The sequence below is a fragment of the Bubalus bubalis genome, chromosome 22 (assembly GCF_019923935.1).
Source record: "Bubalus bubalis isolate 160015118507 breed Murrah chromosome 22, NDDB_SH_1, whole genome shotgun sequence".
NCBI classification, from domain to species: Eukaryota; Metazoa; Chordata; class Mammalia; order Artiodactyla; family Bovidae; genus Bubalus; species Bubalus bubalis.
This window is the reverse complement of record NC_059178.1, coordinates 19041268-19060748: the sequence shown is the minus strand read 5'-3', so window position 1 is coordinate 19060748 and position 19481 is coordinate 19041268. Positions and strand designations below refer to the sequence as shown.

Genomic DNA, 19481 nt, shown 5'->3' with positions numbered 1-19481 from the left:
CATACAGTAGATCTCTTCTTCCTGGATAGACTTTATTTACTCGGTTTCCTGGACACAACCCTCTAATGGTTCTTCTGCTTTTCTGGTCGATTCTCTACTGGTGTCTCATTTCACCACTCTCTTAATGCTAGAGTATCCCAGGGCTCAGCCCTTAGCCCCTTCTCTTCTCTGTCTTCCCACATTCCTTCAGTGACCTTAAAAAACTCATACAGTCCGACAATGGCCTTTAAGGTCTCACATCCTTGCTAATCAAAGTGTGGTCCATTGGCAGCAGCATTACCTGAGAGTTTATCTCTGGCTCCACTCAAAACCAACCAAATCAGAATCTAAAGACCGCTGGGGGTATGTATGTATATTAAAGTTTGAGAGGCACTGCCTTTGTGATCTGGTACCCCATTGCTCTCTGCTCCCACCACACTGGGCTGCGGCCATCTAGGGATTTCAGCACCACCCTTAGGACCAGAACAGTACCATCCCATCTGTCTGAAATGCTCTTCTCCAGATACTTGCTCCCTAACCTCCATCAAGACTTGGATCATTTGTAACCACTTCGGGAGGTCAATGCTAATCACCTTGTTAAAAAGTACAAACCCATCATCACTACTACCACCATGCTCCCCATCACAGTTCTCCATACGACTTTTCTCCAACATACACATAACCTTCCACATACTAACCTTTACTTATCATATTTATTCTCTATCTTCTTCGAGTATAATGCAAGTATTTGTGGGCTGAGATTTTTGTCTGTTCTGTTCACCAGTGTATCTCAAATCCTGAAGACAGCCTAGACACAGCAGGGGCTCAAGAAATATATGTTGTGAAAGGACTCTAGCCCTCCATAGCTTCTTCCAGGGCTTGGCCATCGACTCTGACTCGGTGCCCCTGAAATCATTTCCTCCACTAGCACAGCTGTTCACGCCTGTGATCCTTCCCTCACCTGCCTGGAACCAGTCAGTGTCTTTGAGACTAGCCATCTCCTGCTTCACCAGGCTTTAACCAAGCCCCTCAACATTCTGTTAACGGCCTCCCCACTAAGCCTCACGATTGTTTCAAAGATAATTCAGAACTAAAACTTTTCTGGTCCCTTCAAACTGCTAAACATTTCCTTTCTCCCTATTCCATTAACCAAATGTGGCTACTGAGCACTTGGAAGTGTGGCTGCCCAAAGTGAGAAGTTAAAATACACACCAGATTTGGAAGACTTGATATGAAAATAAGATACAAAACAGTTCATCAATAATTCTCATACTGATTACATGTTGATATAATTTAGAAATACTGGGTTAATGTGGCTGATTCATGTCAATGTATGGCAAAAACAACCATAATACTGTAATCAGCCTGCAATTTAAATAAGTTAATTTAAAAAAACAAAAAATAAATAAAAATGAACTTCTGAAAAACAGTTCTTGCATTTGCCCATAAAAGAAGGAAGTCCTAGACAATTTTTACTTTTGTCCCATTTCTTAATTCTTAAGACAACTTAAGAATTCTTCTCACTGAAGAAAAATCTGTACCCAAATCTAACCCTCAATAAACACAAAGAACAAGACCAAAAAAAAAAAAAAGAAATACTGGGTTAAATAAAATATATTATGATAATTTATTTCACCTGTTTCATTTTATTTTTCATGTGGCTCCCATTATATTTCTAATGGACAGCACTGCTCTAAACCATTTTCAAACAAAATAATTCCTTCCTTCCTGGAAGAAATTCTTCCCCTAGCTTTTAACAAGCAGGAGACTGCGAAAGAATGTGAGGAAATGCAACATGCAATTTAAAAATAAAAACTAAACAAAACCTGTAATGCTTTGAAATTATCACTCTGATCGTCACTTCAAATTGAATATTTTAAGATAATATTTTTCAAAGACACATATTAATAATAGAGTATATTTAAGTGACATTATAATTCAATATTATCACTATCTGTAAAAATTCATGAAGCTGCTATAACCTAATGATTCATGCACTTTTCTCAATGTCCTATACTTAAATATTTTAATGTTAAATAACACCACACTAATTTAATCCAAACTAAGTGATTCTATGTTTAAGGAAAAAGAAGACTCTTGCTTTTACATGCTTCCTAAAATTTAAAAGGAGTGAAATAAAAGCACCCTCCTCCTTTCTTTTCCTCCCTTTAAAGTCAGAGTTCAGTAACAGACCATTTAAATACTGCCCCTGCTCACAGGAATCTCCTTAGCAACCTTTTACGGCTTGTCATGGGTTGCAGAATTTTCCCAATCTCCCAGTCTTGAAAAGGCCCATGTCCTATCCAGAACAAAGGAACTTAAAACAGAAAACAAGCTCTTTAAATGAAAATTTTAAAGAGGCTTCACAGTCTCCTTCAGTTCTTTGCCAGCTCCTTTGCTCTAAGCATGCTGCCAACCTCCCTTTCCAAGGTAAAAATCAGATCTGATAGCTATGGCCTCTGCAAAAACAAGAATGGACACTTCTAACAACACCTGCAATTATAATTAAAGGTCACACCTGTTGGTCCATACCATGAGATTCTAAGCCTGTTTCACAATTACAGGTTATTGATCCATTTTTTAATTTATTCAATTTGGTTCATGTGTAAGCTGTATAACAGTAATAGAATGTATCTGGAAACAGCTTACTAAGTATCAAATAATACAAATATTAATTGTCTTGCTCATTTTTATTACATTCGTATTAACTACCTAATTAGCCATGCTGAAGGAAAAATGATTCTAAGTTTAATAAACCAAAATTCATATAAATAAGTTTAAGAAAACAGGTACTACTGCCTCTAGAGTAAAGAGGGAGTATTTCTGTCCAAAGCATGTACTAAATTAGGGCCAGTGCCCAGGCTCCAGTTTTATGCCACACCCCTAAAAGCATCGTTTTCTCCTATTTTACCTCTCTGGGCTTGAATGTGAAATAGGGGGGCAGCCACAGGAGTAAAGGGTAGAAGGTCACCTCATACTAAAATAAATGAGACACATTCACACAGTCACCATGCCACCAATGCAAAATGGACAGGCTGGTGGGCATGGCCTTGTTAATATGATTCCAACTATTTATTTATAAAATCTAAAGGAATAGGATGCATTACCTTATCCCCAGCCACCTATATATACACACACACAACATCACTCTTCCCCACTACCTAAGAAGAGTTCTCCTTTTGCCAGTCTGGCAGAAGCCAATTCCCCCTAAAACTGAGTCCTCTTGCTTCTCTCTCTCTACAAAACTTTATTCCCCTTCTTGTCCTGCCCCCTGTTCCCCTCAGGATTGAGAAGCATCAAAGAAAAAATAGGACTGAATCCAACCAAAACCTTGTGGGGCCTTCCCGGGACAAAAGCCCCTGTGTCTCAATTCTTATTTATAGAAGGAAAAAAGAAGGCTTTAGTCTCCCAGGCCTTCCCCAAATTCCAAAGAGCAGGCTCTAGCAGTTCATGATTAGGATAAGCAAGTCACCTTACTGTCCAAGCTCCTCCTGAAGGAATACAGGTTGTTAGACCCCGATGCATACCTGTAAGATGTTCTGTAGAAACTAAGACCCCCACCCAGGTGTAGGATGATGACCACATGCTGACTGCAGCATGCAAAACCCAGACTGGCTGGAACATCACCCCATTACCTCACAACAACCCATCAGAAGAAGGTCCGCCAGCTGCTTGTGCAGCCTTCAACCCTCTCCCCTCATGTCATCTTTAAAAACCCTGAAAGCCATTGGGGAGTGTGGGTCTCTGGAGTATGAGCTGCCTGCTCTCCTTGCTTGGCACCAGCAAATAAATCCTTTGCTGTAAACGCCCACTGTCAAGAGTTTGGCTTTCTGCACCGAAGGCACAGGAGCTCTTGTCAGGTAACAGTTTCTAACTTTTTTGAGGAGCAGAATTGAGACAATAGAAAGAAAGACCCAGGACCAATGTGAAGGAAGAAGAAAATGAAAGGGAAAAGGAAACAAGATGTCAGCACTCTTGTTTGGACACTCCTTTGGAATGGAGAATCTAGATATCAGTTGAAATGAAAGAACAAATGCAGAGGAAAGAGAAGGTGATGGACAAGTGTGCCTTCAGGGAAGGAGGAGGGGTGGGGTGGGGTAAGTGGAAGGTTCCAGAGTAGCTAGAGGGATGAGGGAGTTAAAGAATTTTAAAAAGGAAAATTTGATAATTTTATTAAATGTTGTTATAACCTATAAACTGTATTCGCTCTAAGATTCTTTCAGAGACTCTTCTTAAATACCTTCCACTGCTACACTGTGCTTATCTGCTATGCTGCGTAAGTAGCAAGCAAGGGAGAGCCTCAGGACTGACCAAGTGTCTGAATTCAAAACCTACGTGAAGGAAAAAGTAAAACTAGGAAAGACAGTGGTTGACTGAACAAGTTCAGGCTCTGTCCTCCTATTCAGCTACATAATGTCTTCACTGTGCAGCCTTTTGTTAAGATTCCTAATAAAGCAACAATTCTTTTTACTCATTTTATAAAGGTAATTCTCTTGCAACAAGATTTCTCAAGGACAGAACTGTGTCCTGATGCCCAGCAGAGTCCATACGTAGCAAGAGCTCAACCAGCGATGGCTGAATTAAGGAAAGCTCTGACTTGTTTACCTTTAATTCCTCCTCCTTTTCACAACTTTTCATTTTCCTAAGATCCATTTCTATTTACTCATGAAAGCTTCCCCCAGATAATAATCCAAACCACAAGGCAAGGTGCTTATTAGTTATCCACAGATGTGAAGGCCACAATCTTCACATCAATAAAACTGCCTCATGAACTTTGTTTCTCAAGAAAATAAGCAGTTATGTCATATAAAATCTTTATGAATAAAACCATGGGAGTCCAACAAACAAAGTCAGGCACCAATCTTATATTCTAGAAAATACTCTTGCAATAAATTTGATACTCTAAATAGAAAATGATCCTAAGGGGAAACAAAACAACAGCTCAAATTTCAATTATACTAGACCGAACTAATGAGAAAAGATCCTGATGCTGGGAAAAAGTGAAGGCAGGAGGAGAAGGGATGACAGAAGACAGGATGGTTGGATGGCATTATCGACTCAATGGACATGAGTTTAAGCAAGCTCTGGGAGATAGTGAAGGACAGGGAACCCTGGCATGCTGCAGTCCATAGAGTTGAAGAGAGTTGGACATGACAGAGCAACAGAACAAGACGACCAAACTAAAGTTTGTCCCAACACATAAAAAAATGTATATTTCTACTTGAAATATAAATTATATAAAGATTATCTACAAAGTCCCTGATTCAGTATTCAAATATCTAAATATTCTCTCACAAAACAGACCTGGAGGAAATTATCTAAAGAATTTGGGGATTCACTCTACCCTTGGCCTGTGAGTAACATAAAAACAATTTTTAAAAAGAAACAGCAAGAAAACGAAATCAAAGACATCCAAACTGGAAATAAAGAAGGTAAAGCTATCTCTTTTCATAGATGGCATGATCCTGTACATAGGAAATTCTAAGGGATCTACTGAGATACTATAAAACTAATAAATGAGTTCAGCAAGATTGCAAGCTACATAATCATCACACAAAAATCAACTGTACTTCTAAATACCTGCAGTGAACAATCCAAAAGTGAAATTAAGAAAATAATTCCATTTATAATAGAATCAGATCAACTGATTTTTGACAAGGGATAAAGAAAAATAGTCTCTTCAAGTATCTTCGAGATACAGCACTGAAACTTAAGAGAATGAACTTACTTGTGGGGGCTGGGGAGAAGGATGTGGGCAAGGGGCAGTTAAGGAGTTTGGGATGGGCATGTACACACTGCTGTATTTAAAATGGATAACCAACAGAACCTACTGTATAGCACAGGGAACTCGGCTCAATGTGATGTGGCAGCCTGGATGGGAGGGGAGTTTGGGGGAGAATGGATACATGTTTATATGTGTGCCTAAGTCCCTTCACTGTCCACCGGAAACTATCACAACATTGCTAACAGACTATACTCCCATATAAAAGTTTTATTAAAAAAAAAAAAAAGATACAGTGCTGGAACAACTAGATACCCACATGCAAAAGAATGATGTTGGATCCTTACTTAATACCATATCCAAAAATTAATTTTTATTTATTTTTTGGCAGCACCATGTGGCATGCTCTTAGTTCCCCAACCAAAGATCCAACCCACACCTCCAAAAGTGAAAGTACAGAGTCTTCACCGCTGGACCACCAGGGAAGTCCCTGCCAATGGATTTTGATATGCCACCAAAACAAGAAAGAAAAAACAGAAGGTGGCTCAGATGGTCAAGAATCCCCCTGCAATGCAGTAGACTGGGTTCAATCCCTGGGTTGGGAAGATCCCCTGGAGGAGGGCATGGCAACCGACTCCAGTATTCTTGCCTGGACTATCCCCATGGACAGAGGAGCCTGGAGAGCTACAGTCCACAGGTTCACAAACAGTAGGACATGACTGAGTGACTAAGCACAGCACAGGACTTCATCAAAATTAAAAACTTATGTGTTTGAGCTAAAAAAAAAGAAAATGAGAACTTGGGAAAAAAAAAAGTAAATCCATCATTGAAACCAAAAAACACTTACGTGTTTGAAAAGATACCATCAAAAAATTTAAAGAAAACCCACAGAATGGGGAAAATATCTGCAAATCATGTATCTGACAAGGGACTTGTAGCTAGGATACATAAAGAACTGTTACAACTTAATAGTAAAAAGACAACCCAATTAAAAATGGGCAAAGGATCCAAATGGACATTTCTACAAAGATATACAAACATCTAATAAGCACATGAAAACATGCTCAACTTAATCAGTCATCAGGGAAATGCAAATTCATATCACCACATGCCATTTCATACCCACCAAGATGGCCAGAATAAAAAAGTAAGATGACAACAGGTGTTAAGCAAGGACTACTGGCGGGACTGTCAAATACTGGAGCTACTCTCATAAATGGTTTGGCAGTTTTTCAAAAGTTAAAACAGAATTAACAGTTGACCCAACAATTCTGCTCTTGCATATATACCCAAGAGAAATAAAAACTTATGTCCACACAAAATCTTGTACAGAAATGTTTGTAAGAGCATTATTCAAACATGGAAATAATGCAAACATCTACCAACTAATGATTAGATTAATCAATACGGTATATCCATTCATTTGAATTAAGTACTGATACACGCCATAACACGGATGAAGCCTGAAAACATTATGTTAAATGATAATCACAATCAGTAACACAAAACTGCATATTATATGATTCACTTACATGGAATGCCCAGAATAAGCAAATCTACAGATGAAGAAAATAACTGCCAAATTCAGACTTAAATTGAAGAAGGAGGGAAAACCACTAAACCATTCAGGTATGACCTAAATCAAATCCCTTACAATTATACAGTGGAAGTGAGAAATAGATTCAAGAGATTAGATCTGATAGACAGAGTGCCTGTTGAACTATGGACAGAGGTTCGTGACACTATATAGGAGACAGGGATCAAGACCATCCCCAAGAAAAAGAAATGCAAAAAAGCAAAATGGCTGTATGAGGAGGCCTTACAAATAGCTGTGAAAAGAAGAGAAGTGAAAAGCAAATGAGAAAAGGAAAGATATACCCATTTGAATGCAGAGTTCCAAAGAATAGCAAGGAGAAATAAGAAACTCTTTCTCAGTGATCAACCCAAAGAAACAGAATAAAACAATAGAATGGGAAATACTAGAGATCTCTTCAGAAAAATTAGAGATACCAAGGGAACATTTCATGCAAAGATGAACACAATAAAGGACAGAAACAGTATGGACTTAACAGAAGCAGAAGATATTAAGAAGAGGTGGCAAGAATACAGAAGAACTATACAAAAAATATCTTCACGACCCAGATAATCACGATGGTATGTCACTTACCTAGAGCTGGACATCCTGGAATATGAAGTCAAGCGGGCCTTAGGAAGCATCACTTCGAACAAAGCTAGTGGAAGTGATGGAATTCCAGATGAGCTATTTCAAGTCCTAAAAGATGATGCTGTGAAAGTGCTGCACTCAATATGCCAACAAATTTGGAAAACTCAGCAGTGGCCACAGAACTGGAAAAGGTCAGTTTTCATTCCAATTCCTAAGAAAGGCAATGCCAAAGAATGTTCAACCTACCACAATGGCACTCATCTCACACACTAGCAAAGTAATACACAAAATTCTCCAAGCCAGGCTTCAACAATACGTGAACCATGAACTTCCAGATGTTCAAGCTGGTTTTAGAAAAGGCAGAAGAACCAGAGATCAAATTGCCGCTGGATTATCAAAAAAGCAAGAGAGTTCCAGAAAAACATCTATTTCTGCTTTATTGACTATGCCAAAGCCTTTGACTGGGTGGATCACCACAAACTGTGGAAAATTCTTCAAGAGATGGGAATACCAGACAACCTGACCTGCCTCCTGAGAAATCTGTAAGCAGGTCAGGAAGCAACAGTTAGAACTGGACATGGAACAGCAGACTGGTTCCAAATAGGAAAAGGAATATGTCAGGGCTGTATATTGCTTATTTAACTCATATGCAGAGTACATCATGAGAAACACTGGGCTGTATGAAGCACAAGCTGGAATCAAGATCGCCAGGACAAATATCAATAACCCCAGATACGCAGATGACACCACCCTTATGGCAGAAAGTGAAGAAGAACTAAAGAGCCTCTTGGTGAAAGTGAAAGAGAAAGGTGAAAAAGTTGGCTTAAGACTCAACATTCAGAAAACTAAGATCACCATCTGGTCCCATTACTTCATGGCAAATAGATGTGGAAACAGTGAGAGACTTTATTTTCTTGGGCTCCAAAATCACTGCAGATGGTGACCGCAGCCATGAAATTAAAAGACGCTTACTTCTTGAAAGAAAAGTTACGACCAACCTAGACGCCATATTAAAAAGCAGAGACATTACTTTGCCATAAAAGGTCCGTCTAGTCAAGGCTATGGTTGGTTTTTCTAGTAGTCATATATGGATGTGAGAGTTGGACTATAAAGAAAGCTGAGCACTGAAGAACTGATGCTTTTGAACTGTGGCATTGGAGAAGACTCTTGAGAGTCCCTTGGACTGCAAGGAGATCCAACCAGTCCATCCTAAAGGAAATCAGTCCTGAATATTCATTGGAAGGACTGATGCTGAACCTGAAACTCCAATACTTTGGCCACCTGATGCGAAGAACTGACTCATTTGAAAAGACCCTTACGCTGGGAAAGACTGAAGCGGGAGGAGAAGATGACAGAGGGTGAAATGGTTGGATGGCATCACCAGTTCAATGGACATGAGTTTGAGTAAACTCTGGGAGTTGGTGATGGACAGGGAGGCCTGGTGTGCTACAGTCCATGGGGTCGCAAAGAGTCAGACATGACTGAACGACTGAATTGAACTGAATTGTTGGGGGCTGATAGGGTGGAAGATGGGGAAGATACCTAATGGCACCTGATTTCCTTCAGAGCTGACAAAAATGTTCTAAAAGTGATTGTGGTGATGGTTGCATAATTCTGTGAAAATACCAAAGACCAATGAGTCACACACTTTAAAATGGTTTGTTGACTTGTAAAGTTTGTGAATTACATTTTAGTAAACTTCTAACAAAAAATTAACAAACACTAATCATCAAAAGACATTAGGTAATTATCACAACACTAATACCCATATTTACTGATACCAAATTTTTCTTTTAAGTATCTTTTAAATATCTGCCAAATATAGTAAAACCTCTACCAAACTGAGGGAAGACGTTAAAAGACACCACTCGAAACAGCAGAAGCTCTCTTAAGCAGCCTTTATCTAGCTGGCTGACCTATCTCACAGTTCCCAGTCCTCTAGCAACCAGACTGACTGATCTCCATGACAACTACTAGACATGAGTCATCAGTGCATTCAGGTCACTTGGTAGGGGAGCTGAACTTTTACCACACAGTTGGGTCTGTTCCCAAACCTATTCGTGCAACTCTACTGATATGATTACAAAAATAGTTCAATTAAATGATGTATTAACTGATGAAATGTATATATGTATTCACATTTCCCTGCCAAACTACATGCAAACAGCAAATGAAGAATGACCCTGTGAAACAGACGAAAATTTCAGAAAGAAATGTTTCTTCCCTTGAGGAGAAACTGGACCTACATACAATCTTTAATACAGCATATAAGCCCTTGCACCAGACTTCTCTGGTGGTCCAGTGGTTAAGACTCCATGCTCCCAATGCAGAGAACCAGGGTTTGATCCCTGGTCAGGGAAGTAGATCCCACAGGCCAAAACTAAGAGCCCAAATGCTGCAACTAAAGATTCCACATGTTGCAATGAATACCCCACACTTGGCAACTAAGAGCCAGCAGACTCAAATTAAAAAAAAAAAAAAATCATTGATCTAACATTAAAAAAGAGAACTGGCATCACTTGTTCCCCTCCAATTCCTACACCTTCCCCTCACACACACCATGCTGGCATCCTGCTGTTCTGTTAGTTTCAAAAACAGCTTGCTCTCTGACACTTCACAATGATGTCCTTTCGCCTGGAAAGTTCCACTTCATGTCTAAACCCTTTCCATCAGCCTGGCTGACTCCTTAAAGCCAAGTTTGTCATTTACGCAAAGATGCACGTACTCCTAAGAGCAGCCCATAAAGGATGCTCAATGGTAAATCACCTCTATCATGTACATATAGGAAGAGATGTCTAGAAGAATATTCTAAACAGTCATTATAACTAGATAGTAGAGTATGAAGTTACTTTTACATTCTTCTCTGTATCTGTGATATAAAATACAATAAGCAATTTCTACAAATGAATAAAGGTACTTTGAAAAGAAAATAAAAGTCGAGCCCATTCCCACTTTGATCCTATCAAAATAAAAAAAAATTGTTTAATCTTAAAAACATTTAAAATTCAAGCTATTCATTAAAGCAGATTGATCTGGCCCCTGGATAAGGCAAATTATTAAGAAAACTTTCTACTCTATTATCCAAGTATTTAGAAGTACTTAAATTACTTGAAAGGTAAATTTTCTGTTCCTTCAGGAATAAAATGTTTAATCTCAGATAATTTGGTTACTCTGAAATCCTTTGCGAGACAGAGTACAACTGTCACTGGTCTTCAAATACAGTAAAAACTGTACAAAGGAACACTACTTGTTATAAATTTTGTGTCCTATGGTCAAACAATGTTGCCAGGATTTAAGACATCTATGACTGTACCAGAGAAAGGCCATTTTGGTAACAAATATTATCTGAGACAGACGGAGAAGAGAGACAAAGGACAGAGGAGACAGGGGAGAGAGTCAGAGGAGGTGCCACAATGGCTCCAGTTTGCATATGAAGATACACAAAATCTAACTGGAGATTTAACTATTTTTCACATCATCAATATCTCACTACCAACCTCTGTTAGTATTGACACTCAGAAGTAACAACTCATGGGTAGGCACAATTTACCCTAAGGACACACAAACCAATTTCCAGGCCATATAAATTAATGTCAATCAAACAGCCATGTAAAATCAGGCATGTTTGAGGTCTTTAATCCAAAAAGAGGAAGCAGAATGTGTGTACTTCTTGTTCCTTTCAGCTTGCTGACCAAGGAGAAAATGCTGTTGTCACCAACAATTAAATAACATTTACCCTCCCAACCCTTTTAAAGAACACATATCATTTTAACTTCTTGCCACACAATCCTACTTATAAACACTTAAATCAAGATTTTAGATCAGACAAAGCCTTCCAATAAAAGGATAGGTTGATAGTAATTCCTTTATATTTCCGCTAGATATTCTTAGATCTACTTAGTTTGGTATCAAATACTAATTTTACAACCATATAAAACAGGCTTACTATGCAGCTACAATTTACACAAATATTTCTGTAAAAATATTACATACTTCTTTCATGCTAATTTTTCAGTTACTTTTGAAATTAATTCAGGGCTATCAAATGTCAATTTAAAAAAGGACTACTCATCAAATTATCACTGTGAGAAATTATCACTGTGAGTCTACATGAGCCAGATGTAAAATCAAAGTACAGGGGCTAATTCAGCTAAAGACAAAACAGGGAAATTCCGTGGCAGTCCAGTGATTAGGACTCTTTGCTTGCACTGCTTGAGGACCTGGGTTCAATCCCTGGTCAGAGAACAAAGATCCCACAAGTCTCACAGCCAAAAAAAAAATTTTTTTTAACAAAAATGGTTTTTTTTTATTTTGTATTGTACTCTGTTAAAGCAGTCAGCACCCACATACTACCTTTGGCAGTTTATTTTAGGCTGTTCAGGGAACATGAAGGCAATGGCACCCCACTCCAGTGTTCTTGCCTGGAAAATCCCATGGACGGGGGAGCCTGGTAGGCTGCCGTCTATGGGGTTGCACAGAGTCAGACACGACTGAGCGCCTTCACTTTCACTTTTCACTTTCATGCATTAGAGAAGGAAATGGCAACCCACTCCAGTGTTCTTGCCTGGAGAATCCCAGGGACAGGGGAGCCTGGTAGGCTGCCGTCTATGGGGTCGCACAGAGTCGGACACGACTCAAGCGACTTAGCAGCAGCAGCAGGGAACATGAAAATTTTCACATAGTCCAGTTTCTATCAAAATCTGTATATAACGAGAATGGAATAAGTCCAAATACTACTTCTGATGTGTTCCTTGGTTCATTTCCAAAAGCTCTGGGTTTCCCCACAAAGCAGACTAATTCCAGGTGTGATTTCCCAGGAGGTTCAAATATGCAGCAAAATTCTTGAGTCGTTCTGAGTAATTCAGATCAGACTAATTCACAGATTGCTCCAGTACAGACTGTGTTCACCTAACAGTGGGGCTGGGGGTTCATAGATAGAGTCTGTTCCTTCTTTGTCTGGTTTCCATCCAACAAGATCGTATTCCCTCACTGCATAACGCCAGGACCAAATGAGTCACAGGTGAGAAACATAAAGGACAAGGACAATTTTACGGGCACAAAATTGTCAGCGTTCTGCAGATGCAGACAACCAAGGATTGGATTCAGACAAAGAGGAAAGAGCTAAGAGAGGTGGTTGTGCAACACATTGGCTCTATAGCACAGGGCAAGTCCCTCAATCTCGCCATACCTCAGATTTCATTAGCAATAGAACGCACTTCATAACCTGGTTGTGAGGATTAAATTAAGGTATCTAACAGTACTCAGCACAGAGGAGGCTAAAGTGTTTTTTAAAGATGTGGGAATGAAAGACAGTAAGTACTTATATATGGTACTTTATTTGAACTTCATAAATACGAACTTTATTTCTAAGATAGGAATATAAATCTTTTCCATACTTCCCCTCAGTAAAGCTTACACTTTCTGCTATGCTATGATTTTTATGAACTAGCTCTATCAAGATTAAAGGATCGACAAAAGTTATCTAACTTCATATAATGCTTTAACCAATTTCACATAAAATACAGCAAATCCATCAAGGAGAACAGAACAGGATTGTTCTGGTTACTCATTCAACCTTCTTGCCTGCTAAAGGGAAAGGGCCTCTGAATGCTACATAATTAACTGTAGTTAATAGAAGACAGAATGGAATGAAATTTAGAAAGCTAAAAACAAGGAAAAAGTCTCAATTAAGATACTTAGAAATTCCAATCTTTTTTATGTTTTAGTATTTTTAAGTGCTTAGCCTTTTCTTCAAATATAAGAGTATCACCCGCAAGAGTATTTAAGTAATGGCAGAAGGAAAAACTTGTAAACTAGGAATGAAAGTTTTCCTAAACTGTGAATTGGAACCACTTCCCTTGACAAGAAAATTCCAACTACAGGTCAGTCATGTGACAGTTTATAAATGACCACTCCCAGAGAGGAGGCCAAGGTAGGTAACACACTGTGTACATTACAGGTCCTCCCCAAAACCAAAGTGACAGAACACAGATTAGTGGTTATTGGGGGGTTGGGGATGGGGGGCAGACAACAAAGAGGAGTGGGGGGACCTTAGGGGGTGATAAGGCTTGACTGTAGTGATGGTATTTGTCAAAACTTAAAGAATTTTAACTAAAAAGTTTAAATTCTACTGTATATAAACTATATATTCAAAAAAATAGAAACAACAGTGTAAGAAAAAGTTAAATTGCTTATTAAAGTAAAAAATTTTGGCTTCATCCACATGCCAAGGCTTTCCTCGCTTTCCACCAACCCAGCTTAGGGCTCTGGTTTGACCTCTCCCAACCCTCAACTCCATTTCTCAGGAAGAAGTCCCTCTGCTCTCCAGACCCAGCCCAACTCTAACTGGTTAGTTTTGGGGCCCTTTTACTTTCAAAAATTACCAGGGAGTCCAAGGAGCTTTTGTGTCTATGAGCTATAGTCAAACATTTACTGTATCAGAAATTAAAACTGAGAGTTTTTTATTGAATTGTTCAAATTGTTCAAAAATAATATTGCTGTAGAGCAGAAATTAACACAACATTGTAAAACTACACTCCAATAAAATTTTTTTAATAAAATGATTAAAGAAAAATAATTATTAAATGTTAATACATGTAACATTTTTATAGAAAGAAACGCTAAAAATTTTCCAAAAAAAATAGACTTCCTGAGTGGTTCAGTGGTTAAGACTCTGAGCTTTCAATGCAGGAGACTCAGATTTGGTCACCACTCCAGTACTCTTGCCTGGAAAATCCCATGGATGGAGGAGCCTGGTAGGCTGCAGTCCATGGGGTCACTAGGAGTCGGGCACGACTGAGCGACTTCAGTTTCACGTTTCACTTTCATGCATTGGAGAAAGAAATGGCAACCCACTCCAGTGTTCTTGCCTGGAGAATCCCAGGGACGGGGGAGCCTGGTGGGCTGCCATCTATGGGGTCGCACAGAGTCGGACACGACTGAAGCGACTTTGCAGCAGCAGCAGCAGGGGAACTAAGATCCCACATGCCACTCAGGGTGGCAAAAAAAAAAAAAAGTCAATAAAATAGTGAAAGGGGTGGTAAAAGGTTATGCTTAATAAAATCCAGCTACACCTGCTCTTCTGCAGCCACTCCAATAGGACAGTCAAGGTCGTGCAGCCATGAAGCCTCTGAAAACACCATTGTACACTCATGACAGAATAAGAGTAAAAGGACAAATAATGTCTCAGTAATACTTTGAAGATAATCTGACCACAAAAGGGTGTCAGAACCCCCCAGAGCCTTGGAGAACCCCACTGTCCTTGGAGAACTACTGCTCTAGCCTGGCCACCTCTAGCTGCAACCACTTCTGGTACTGGCAGGCATCCACTCTCCCTTGGATCTCTCCCTCTCCACCTCTCTTCCGACCCCCTCTCTCTTTCCCCTTCTCTCTCCCCCAACTTCTTTCTCACTTTCTCTTCCCCTTTACTATCACTGCATGCATGCATGCATGCTCAGTCACTCAGTCATGTCTGACTCTTTGCGACCGCCATGGACTGCAACCCACCAGGCTCCTCTGTCCATAGGTTTATCCCAGCAAGAACACTAGAATGGGCTTGCCATTTCCTCCTTCAGGGGATCTTTACCACTAAGGCACAAGGGAAGCCCTTACTATCACTGTGTGTGTTAGTTGCTCAGTCGTGTCCAACTCTTTGCGACCCCATGGATTGGGGCCTGCCAAGCTCCTCAGTCCGTGGGATTTTCCAGGCAAGAATATTGCAGTGGGTTGCCATTCTTTTCTCCAGGGGATCTTCCTGACCCAGGGGATTGAACTTGGATCTCCCACATTGAACGTAGACTCTTTACCATCTGAGCCATCAGGGAAAACTACCATTACCAGCACCAAATGGACAATCTTCCCCAACCTAAAAAACACAACTTCCTACTTAAACTATCTCCTTCTTCACTGCTGCTGCTGCTAAGTCACTTCAGTCGTGTCCGACTCTGTGAGACCCCATAGATGGCAGCCCACCAGGCTCTCCCGTCCCTGGGATTCTCCAGGCAAGAACACTGGAGTGGGTTGCCATTTCTTCACTAGATTAAGTTTTTTTTAAAGTTCCCACTCCTCCTACTGCCCCTCCTTTTTATTATTTTAATTACCAAAGTAATACAAAGAGACTTTGTCACTTCAAAAAAATCTAAGTAATAAAGATAAATCGCCATCCAAACCCCAATATCTTCCCTAGAGGTAAAAACCACTGTTACTGTAAAAGATACTCCAAACTCACTTTGTAAACTAACTATCAGACCAAACTTCTCATTTTCTCATGATTTTCCCTCTTCAAATAGCTAGACCAAAAAAAAAAAAAAAAAAAGTTATGAAAAAGAGTTCTGTTTAGATTTCAATTCTTTTGATGATAAGTTATGGATCAAAGGATACAGCTATCATGTAGGAGATGACAGAGTGACATGCCTACACAAACAAGTGTGAAACAAAATGTTACAACCATGTTAATTTTATGGCAACAAAATATGAGACTTATGACTAGGCTTTGTATGTAAAGTCAGCACATTTCATTACCTAAATGCAGATCAATGCTGATTAATTTGTATCAATTTGATATCAATAAAAGTGTCTTCAGAGTTTATAAAACATTTTCACCCATATAATCTCTTCAAAATTTCACAACCCATGCGATTAATAGAAATTATCTTTAACACTTAATAAAGAAAGCCAAAATTATGAGAGAAAAAGAATTAGTTGCTCAAAATTACATAGCTAGAAAGATGCAAATCAGAAACCACAGACAGAACTTTTATTTTTTGACTCAAATCATATTCCACTCCTTCATATCACATTGAACAATACATCAAAAATTGTCACAATAAGGCTTCCCTGGTGGTCCAGTGGTTAAGAATCCGCCTGCCAATGCAGAGGACATAAATTAGATTCCTTGTCCAGGAAGAGTCCACATGCTGCAGAGCAACTAAGCCCAAGCACCACAGCTACTGAGCCCAAGATCCCGTGCTTCACAATCATAGAAGTCACCACAATGAAATGCCCGTGACTACAACCAGAGAGTAGCCCCTGCTCACCGGACCTAGAGAAAGCCCTAGCACACAGCACTGAAGACTCAGCACAGCCAAAAATAAAACAAAAATAATTTTTTTAAAAAAAGCTGTCAGAAAACAAAAATACTAAGTTCTTGCATATTTTTTCTGCTAACCTGGAAGAAATTATGTCTACTTCTAAAGTTTAATAGAAAATATAAAACAAGTTGAATAACTTCTGAATGCAAAAAATAAAGTATTTTTGCTTGTTATACAATATAATCCCTTGGGAAGCTTGCATCTTACTTAAAATAACAATCAAAATTTAATAAAACTTACATCAACCTGTAGATGCATTATAAGATTAGAAAAATAACATCTTAAATTCTTAATTAGGTATTAACATAAGACCTAAAACTCCACATGTAATGATGTAACAGCTCCAGACAGAAAATACCTCCACATATACATAAATCATTGATGCTGCCCTCATACTTCAGCATTACCAGTGAAATTTCTGCAAGGGACATATGGAGCCACATGGAAATCCCTTAAATTTCACAAACTGAATTTTAAATTATTTTAAAAATAATAAACATACTTTTATACAAAGACAAAACATTTAATTCATCAGTAATGTTACTGAATGACTTCCTAAGTCCCTATTTTTTCCCACTCCAAAGTGACTCCACAGGAGTCCAACACATTTTAATGATTTATACGACACACTAGATCAGATTATTTTAAAAACTTACCCTATTTCTTGTTAAGGGGTCTGAATCTTAACTCCATTTCACAAACAACACAGGAAAATTTTTAAATTATAATAAAGCTTATCTTTATAACATACCTTGATATTTTAAATATATGGACATGATTAACTGATTTTTCTTTACATTTTACTCTTCCTAAATATAATAAATATATACCTGTTCTCAACACATCCTTATCAGAAGACCAAAACCCACAGTGAGATATTTCAGTACTCAAGATAGTATAAACAGAAGTGTAAAGCTGGGTTATTACTAAGAAATATTTTAATATTTCTCTTACCTCAGTTTCTGTACAATGTGAATATTCCACTTTACCTGTAATAAAAATACAAAAAGTTATTTTTCAGAGGATTTGGGGTGTTTTTTTTAAATCACTGACAAAAAAATATCTGAGTTATTCTGACTATAGCTTCATTATGTCTGTGAAAATCTGTGCCACAAAAAGGTTCTAGTGTGACCAAATATTTTAGAAGTTCCTGCTCAGAGATTTAAGTTTAAAAAAGTTTCATTAGAGAATAATCAAGAAAAAGATGGAAAGAACACACTTAATTGTAATAAAATATAAAACATATTACACATATATAAAGAATTAAAACAAAAATACTTTTTCTTGCTTTCTTTACTTTAAAGGCATTTAAAAGCTACCATTTAAAACGCTTTTAAGAAAAGTCTTTAAAAGACTCTTGGTGTCTTCCCTAAATACATTTCTAGTTTAAAGGTACAGTGATCATTTCAATTAAGGCAGAAATGTTTTAAATTCTTATTTAACATATAACAGTAGTTTTTCTATAATATATAGACACAACACTATAACTAATTTATCAATGCTCCCAATAGAAGATCAACTAAAGAATAACCAGACTGAATAGTATTTTGCCGTACTAACATTAATATTTTCTCATCACGGAGACATAATACCAGAGAGCACATATAGTTATGTATTTCTGTTAACTTGGGTGGTTAAAACATAAAGTTATTTTAAAGGAGAACCATTCATGAAAATGTTTGAACAAAAAGAGTAAATAGCATATATTTACATTGGATAGTAAAAAACTTAATTTTCCCAGTCTACACGTCTTAAATCTCATCGTCCTAAGTTCAAATACACATTTATCTCGACCTCTTTCCCTCCCCTCCTCACTCACTCCTCCTCTTCTCCAGCCCAGGACCCCTACACCTACCCTATAGGGAATGTTCATCAGTCTGATTTATATACCTTAGAGTCTACAATGATACTGCTGGCTCTGTGAGCTCACCAGTGAGTAAGACCAGCTGACAGCCTCACAGAGCTAACACTCCAATGTCTGTCCCCGCTCCAACACCAAACCCTCCCAACCTATTCTGTGGCACCAGAGGAACCAAATATAACAGCCTGTTCTGAAATGAAAGGTCTGATAATACGCTTTGCTAACTATCAAGAGTGTTATTTTTTTCTTTCTATTTAGCAACCTTAATTAACTAAACTTTATATTATCTCATAGAACAAGTATCATTAAATGACAAGTATTTTCCACTGAAAATAATTACTTCAGTTTCAGCATATTTTCAACAAAAGTCAAAAATTATCTTTGTCTACCTCACGTAATTTGGCAACACTCAAAGTCTGCATAGCCCAGAGGTTTCCCTTCTGTGCAGATTCTAGCTGAAGGGTAGCGGCTGTTCAGCATGCTGCCTCCAGAGGAGTTCTGAGGGGGACTGCAAGTAGGAGCCCGGGACCACTCAACGATATTTCCACTGGCACGGAAGGGACGGGCCCTGTGGAGGCCACACTTCTGACACTCCTGTGCTGGGATGAGATGACCAGAGTTGTGGTTCTTTTTATGTACAGTGTGGATTTGGGTTACAAAAATTCC

General features: G+C 38.6%; 1 protein-coding gene across 5 annotated transcripts in view; it reads right to left on the bottom strand.

Annotated features, from left to right (window-relative positions):
- SPIRE1 (spire type actin nucleation factor 1) overlaps positions 1 to 19481 on the bottom strand; it is a 170316-nt gene that overhangs the window by 136138 nt on the left and 14697 nt on the right. For all 5 annotated transcript variants that reach the window (XM_025273221.2, XM_025273225.2, XM_025273222.2 and 2 more), the window contains exon 2: positions 17909 to 17943. In XM_025273221.2, coding sequence (XP_025129006.1) covers positions 17909 to 17943 — 35 coding nt within the window. The remainder of the gene's footprint in view (positions 1 to 17908; positions 17944 to 19481) is intronic.